The 7,542-nt window shown below is 42.9% G+C and overlaps 1 protein-coding gene across 3 annotated transcripts in view; it reads right to left on the bottom strand.

Moving 5' to 3' along the window:
* Positions 1-61: 61 nt before the first annotated feature.
* Positions 62-7,542, bottom strand: part of MTUS2 (microtubule associated scaffold protein 2) — a 498,194-nt gene continuing 490,713 nt past the window's right edge. For 2 of the 3 annotated variants that reach the window (XM_053312197.1, XM_053312198.1), the window contains exon 15: positions 62-5,240. In XM_053312197.1, coding sequence (XP_053168172.1) covers positions 5,024-5,240 — 217 coding nt within the window. In that variant the 3' untranslated portion in view covers positions 62-5,023. Of the gene's footprint in view, positions 5,241-6,394; positions 6,434-7,542 lie in introns of all 3 variants that reach the window. The other variant, XM_053312196.1, reaches the window with a different exon arrangement.

The following is a 7,542-nucleotide window of genomic DNA, read 5'->3' as shown; positions in this document are numbered from 1 at the left end:
CTTTAGATTCTGACTACCCGGAGTGCCATAAAAAGAGCAAGTGATGTACACCAGACACTAATGCTGGAGCATGTATTTATTGTCATTAATATATTACACACACCTGTACACTGTAACGGAAATAATACAAACTCTTTTTCCTGTAATTCAAATAGTCACATTAAGTTAGACCGCAAACCTCCTACTGCATGGAGTGGGGAGAACTTTACACAAGGAGCCGAAAGGTGTCCATGGGACACAAATGCAATCAGTGCAGAGAGACACAAAATACCTGATTCGGGTTATTGATTGTTAATTGAAAAGTGATTTTTGCCATTCAGTATCTGCTAATTTTATTGGTGAGAAATGCAGTTTATGCAAATATTTCTTCAAAGTTCTGAATAATGTTTCATATGTAGCACAAGAGAAGAAAACATTTTCCTTTTTGCTCCTCCATGCATTAGTTTTTCAATTGGGAACTTTTGCAGGACCTTCAAGGTTCCTAAAGCAGCAGGGCCCTGCGATCTAATTTCTCAGGAAGACTCTTGTTGAGTGGGAGGCCTTGGAGGACTTCTGGGAAAGAGAAATCCTGAGCCAGTTTGGGAAGGACATAGAGCAAAAGTATGGTTCCCTTCATGGTGCCTCCACTTATCTGAAACTCAGTGGTGCGTGGTCTCCCTTGCACATCCCAAAGCATGGGTTGTGGGGTGGGGGTGGAAAAGAGGAATAAACATCTATGGACTTTGGATGTGATATGAGATCATGGTGAGAAGAACTGAGTGAATCATTTGTCCACACTTCATCACATCCAGGCTCTTGTGGGGACAAACTGTGGCTTCCTGGAGAAAACAGGCAGGCCTTTAAGGAGAATAGTCCCAAGAAGGTAGTGATGGCTACCTTGGCCAGTGCTACAGTCCTCCTTGCAACAAACAGTGCAGTCTTTCCCAGACTAGTGCCTCAGAAAACTGGAAGGAGAGGGATGTTACTCTCGCTTTGCACAACACTTGATCTAAAAATTCCCCACTTCCCACATGTTCTCTGCCAGCTTAACATTTTTGGTTGGTTGTGCCCTTCTTATAACCTGTGTGTGCCTCCTTCACTGTTGTCAGTGGAGCAGATTGCATGGGCTGAGATTCCAGCTGAGATCTCAAGGATCTGGACCTGGCCACTGGGATTGTTGACTTCGGTTTCTTGAACTGTTACAGTCAATCCTTCCCCCATCTCCTATTATGAACTGCTTGTTTTTTAAAAATCCCCTTTATTTCAAAACTGGCTTGCTATGTGCAATTGGCAGGGGTGGGGCTGCTGCTTGAGAAACAATACCAAAGTCTCCTCAGATGTCCAAGAGCTAGTTTTTCTTTGAATCTCAGCTATGGTCACCTGGTTTATTTTGTATGACCTAAGAACATACATAAGGTGCCTCCTCTTCCCCCAATACTTGGATATTTAAGGGCTGAAAAATGGGTAATTGTCTATAGCGTGCTGCTCAAAAGAAAGGAACATTCCATGAAGGAAAAACAGTCCCTAGGCTGCCATTTTCATAAGCCTTTTTTTTTTTTAAGGTGACAATGGAAGATAATTGCTTAAAAATAAAAAGTTTGTTTTTAGGCTACTGTATGGCAAAGTGGGGAAATGCTTGACTAACAAGCAGAAGCTTGCCAGTTCAAATCCCCACTGGTACTATATCAGGCAGCAGCAATACAGGAAGATGCTGAAAGGCATCATCTCACACTGTGTGGGAGGAGGTAATGGTAAATCCCTCCTGTATTCTACCAAAAGAAAACCACAGAGCTCTCTGGGTGCCAGGAGTCAGAATCAACTTGATGGCACACTTTACTTTCCTATGGATTCTACAGCATATTAATGGATTTAAGGAATCCTTTAATGTAGTCAATGTAGAAAAAGTTGTGTTCTAATTTTATATTTTAGAAGTCAGAAAAGGCTAGACTGGAGTAGAATATTTGTGAAAGTTGGAGAAAGTCCTTGTGCTTCAGCAAAACATGGGTTTCACAATTGCAGCTGACCTTACAAAGACATACCTAGTATCTCTGTGTTTTAAAGACACCTGAAAAGGAAGTTAGGATTCTAGTCCTTACCTGTTTGGAAGAAGCAGGGATCTACAATCTGTACCAAATAAATCGGAGCAATGTAACTGGTGATTTGACATTATCATGAAAATGGCAAAAAAGGAAACTTGAAGGCAGTTCCCTGCCACTAACGCCTAAAATCTTAATTCATATCTGGAAGCATTTATTGTATATGAAGGTGATAAATGAACAGATGAGGAAAGCAGCATGAACAGATAAGACAATGGGCAAAGCAGCCCCTACCCCATCCCCTCCCACCTATCCACAGCCTGGCTCCACTAGTCCAGAAGTGGAGATGAATACACTGTCTACAGAGCAACATAAGCAAATGCAAATTTATCACCATCTTAGGAACATATCTTGCATGAACCAACATTATACAAGACTGCAATGTAACAATGAAACAGGTGCACTGTGGTGTCATCTGTGCCTTTAGCAAGTGCAGTATGAAAGCGTGGCTAAAATTATACCAGTGAGTCATGGTCACAACTATCCTACTCTCTGTTGCCCATTATGCAAATCTAGACCTGTTTGTGATACTCAACTAAAATGACATGAGCTTATCTAGGATGTACTCTGTATCACAGTATCATGCAAGGCCGCTATAAAAATAAATTTCTCTTAAAAAAGAAATTAACCTTTGTACATCATGGTATTGGGCCACAGGCTTGTGGCGCACTAACAGTGTTGGCTGTCCAACTGCAGCCTATGTTTTGGGCCTAGATTACTATCAAGTCCTGTAGACAAACATCAAGCAGTTGTGCTGGACCCCAGGTGCTTGTGTGGACTTCAGACTAGGAGTCGCTAATGTGCCCAGCTCACTGAGGACAACACTCCTGCTTTTTGACTCAGTGTGTTTTGGCACGTTGAGCTGTCCTGGATTTAAGGGACTCTAAAGTGAACATGAAGGATTGTACTCTATGTTTTGACGCCTGTCCATCAACTGAGAACCAAAGTATCACATGGATATAAAGAAAACAATATTTCATTTGCTTGGATGATTCATGCTCCACAACTGTCCGATGCTACGTTCAACGTTTTCACGGGCTAAGCCTAACAAATCTGACACAACTGCTGGAACCCCACCTCTATCACATCAAAGACAATAAGGGATTTGGGTTGGATTCTCATTGTCTAACTCATTTTTAAGAACCTTCTCAAGGCCTAACACTATACAGACTGCTACTTTACTCTCTGGGAAACTAGCCTACATTCTACCAGCTCGATGTCCTTTGTGGTCCTATGACTGTAACAAAGACAGAGATATTATATCCCGCGGTTTGGTGCGGTGGTGATTATTTTTCTGTGCCCGCAGCCAACTGAAGACTATTTTACTTATTGAAGTTGAGAGCTGCACCCCAGGATCCTTTGGAATGTTGCAGAGGATACTGATGGCACACAGAATAGAAGTCCAGCAACCTGGTCAACATTGCAAGGAGGGTTCTGGGACACTTACCTTAGATTAGCGGAACACTTGGCCCTCCTGCAAACATTGAACTACAGCTCCTATCATACTTAACTACTGGCCACTGTGACTGGGGATTATGGGAGTTGTAGTCCAAAAACAGTTGGAGGGCCCAAGTCATGCATCCCTAGATTACATGCTGCTTCATTGCTGTCATTAAAACTACTGATGCACCAATGGATTGCTTGGACCAGCCCGCTGTATGAGAAACAGCCTGGCTCTGTTATCAGCAGAACTAGGCTTTGTTATACATGATGGAGGACAAAATGTGCATGTAGAACAGAGGTAGGCAACTGTGCCTCTCCAGCTGTTGCTGAACTACAACTCCCAATAAATTGTGGCAGGGGATGATTGGAGTTGTAGTTCAGTAGCTGCTGGAGTGCCAAGGTTGCCTGTCCCTGGTGTAGCACATCCAGAATACCTTGTATTCTCAGGCAAACTTGTGTGGAAGAACTTTTCCAGGCCATCTTACCATGGTTTTAAAAAAAGAAACTATCTGAGGGAACAAATGTATAAATTTACATTTATATGTATATTGCCTTGCTACCATATCAAAGAGCTTTAAAAATGTACTTTAAAATGATCACAGTTGGCTAAAATGGACTCAACCTGACAAATAAAACAGAGGGCTATAAAATTTGAGGCCTGTTTATCTGATACTTCCAACAGCAGGAAGCATTCTAATTTTGACTGGGGAGATAGATGAATAACCATGTCCGTCATTGATCAAAAAGCAATCATGTTTGAAGGCAGTAACTATTTCAGAATTTCAAAGACGCTGGTGTTTTGCTTGAGAAAATGTACCACTTGGTGGCCATTTGGAAGGTGCTTCTACTTCTGTGTAACTTGCTTTTAGTTTGGATAGAAATATTCCTGGGAAGCTTTGACGAAAAGAAAATGCATTTCATTTCAGTATAAGTCTTAGGCACAAGTTAGAAAATTGCTGACGGTCATGAAAAAATATCAGCACTTTTGTAGAATCTGTTCACATATTAAAAAAAACGCAGTTCAGAACAGCTTCCGCTACATAGTTAGGTGTGTATAGGCGTGCCTTCTGTGCGCCTCTGTGCATGGATGCCAGGATGATCCATACCTGGCTGCAGACACACACGCACATACACAGAGCTGTTCAGAACTTGAACTTGCAACTAACCTGAAAAACTGCAGCGAAAAGTTCATTCTGAGTGAACGAGAAGTAATAATCGAGTTGTCTCTTGCTGTTGGCTCTAACCCTGGTAGTGATTTCCACACATCAGCTTACACTGGACATGCTATTTGAGGGCAACAATGTGCCAATCCTAGGGGTTTCTGATGTTTGAACCACAAGAGTATACTGCCTAGTCGTCTGCAGCTATGCAGCTAGAGAGCATGCTGATAGAATAACGGACCCTGGATATCTACTTATACTGTGGCTAATACTTTCTCGGACGATAACATTCAGTAGATTGGGACATGGTCAGGGCAAGTCAGTGCCACCAGCTGCATGAGCCTGTCATCTTGGCACTGTGCTGACTTTAGCAGGGGTAGGAGGTCCTGAGGAGCAGCGATAAATACGCGTCGGCGAGGTCGGAGACAGTTTCACGGGGCTCATGGGCTCAGCAGTCTGAAGCTTCCACAGCAGCTCCTCGTTCGTCCTGCTCAGCCTCTTTTTTTCCTCCGTCTCTTTTTCAACATATTCCTGGAGATTTGCATTTTCTTCAGATAACTGTCTGGAGGGGGAAACAAGGTGTTGTCAGGTGTGTCAGCTGTCTTTGACTTCCATAAATCATGGCCTAACCCCTCTGGAGCACCATATCATTGCATCTTTCCCATAAACCATTCTCACATCTTCCTGAACATTGATTTCTTCCATTTTAAAAAAAATTTCATCCTCTCTGCCTCCCACAGGCAAAAATAGTTTCTCCTCTCCTCCCTGAAATGGTAAAGGTAAAGTGTGCCGTCAAGTCCATTTTGACTCCTGGCACCCATAGAGCCCTGTGGTTTTCTTTTGGTAGAATACAGGAGGGATTTACCATTGCTGCCTTCTGCACAGTATGAAATGATGCCTTTCAGCATCTTCCTATATTGATGCTGCCTGATATAGTAACAGCAGGGATTCGAACCGGCAACCTTCTGCTTGTTAGTCAAGCATTTCGCTCCTGCACCACTTAAGGTGACTTCACCAATATATTGCTTTCATAGTAAACCAGTTTCTCTTCAGTGACTGACATACAGAGCAAGAATGCACCAGCATGATGCAAGAGCAGCCTACCAGAACTTCCCAACTGCACCAATGCAGCAGGGAAGCAGCCATTTTTGATGCCCTCCCCTCCCCCAGGAAGCCCTCTGTGCCACCTGAAAATATGTCCTTGATGGTTGTGTAGCCCTTTGGGTGATATTTTCAGGGGCACAGAGATCTTCCTGGGGAAGGGAAGGGCGTCAAAAATGGCTGCTTCCCCATTGCCCTGGTGCAGTTAGTTGAGAAGTTCTGTTAGGTTGCTCTCTCTCAGCCAGTAATTATATTAAAAAGAGTCTAGAAACTGGGAAGATTTTCCTTGTCCTATGCCATGAATCTTATGGCTGGTTTTTGCATGCATGTTCATCCCTTGATCACAACAGCATTAAGTGGTGAACCACACGTGTGACTGAGTCATCTCCCAATATAACACTGCAGACAATGTTTGCATCAATGTCACCTCAAACACAATCTTTCTCAAGGTATCCACATTCAGCTGCCAGGCATCCCAGTGGGGTGGGGGGTGAAGGGACACAAACCAGGCAATGTACATGCATGTGTGAGCCCGACCGTAGCCATTTTAGAAGTTAAGAAGAAAAAAGGTTAGAAGCATAAGTGCAGAATAATTTAATATTTGCTGAGCCATACCTCAGTGGCAGAGCACTGGCTTTGCATGCAGGCTCAGTCCTTGTAAAAGAAAAGGTAAAGTGTGCTGTCAAGTCGATTTTGACTCCTGGTGCCCACAGAGCCCTGTGGTTTTCTTTGGTAGAATGCAGGAGGGGTTTACCATTGCCTCCTCCCACACAGTATGAGATGATGCCTTTCAGCATCTTCCTATATCACTGCTGCCCGATATACAGGTGAAACTCGGAAAATTAGAATATCGTGCAAAAGTCCATTAATTTCAGTAATGCAAATTAAAAGGTGAAACTGATATATGAGACAGACGCATTACATGCAAAGCGAGATAAGTCAAGCCTTAATTTGTTATAATTGTGATGATCATGGCGTACAGCTCATGAAAACCCCAAATCCACAGTCTCAGAAATTAGAATATTACATGGAACCAAGAAGACAAGGATTGAAGAATAGAACAATATCGGACTTCTGAAAAGTATACAGTGTACTGTGCTTGATTGGCCAGCAAACTCGCCTGACCTGACCCCATAGAGAATCTATGGGGCATTTCCAAGAGAAGGATGAGAGACATGAGACCAAACAATGCAGAAGAGCTGAAGGCCGCTAATGAAGCATCCTGGTCTTCCATAATACCTCATCAGTGCCACAGGCTGATAGCATCCATGCCACGTCGCATTGAGGCAGTAATTGCTGCAAAAGGGGCCCAAACCAAGTACTGAATACATATGCATGCTTATACTTTTCAGAGGTCCGATATTGTTCTATTCTTCAATCCTTGTCTTCTTGGTTCCATGTAATATTCTAATTTTCTGAGATTGTGGATTTGGGGTTTTCATGAGCTGTATGCCATGATCATCACAATTATAACAAATTAAGGCTTGACTTATCTCGCTTTGCATGTAATGCATCTGTCTCATATATCAGTTTCACCTTTTAATTTGCATTACTGAAATTAATGGACTTTTGCACGATATTCTAATTTTCCGAGTTTCACCTGTAGTACCAGCAGGGATTTGTACTGGCAACCTTCTGCTTGTTAGTCAAGCATTCCCCCGCTGTGCTTTACCTCCACCTAAAAGGATCTCTGGTAGAAAGCACTGAGAAATAGTGGCTGAAACACCACACAAAGGTACGTCCCTGGGAAGTTTATTTTATTA

Source organism: Hemicordylus capensis, chromosome 3 (genome assembly GCF_027244095.1).
Source record: "Hemicordylus capensis ecotype Gifberg chromosome 3, rHemCap1.1.pri, whole genome shotgun sequence".
In the NCBI taxonomy this organism is placed as follows: Eukaryota; Metazoa; Chordata; class Lepidosauria; order Squamata; family Cordylidae; genus Hemicordylus; species Hemicordylus capensis.
This window is presented reverse-complemented; position numbering and strand designations above follow the sequence as displayed.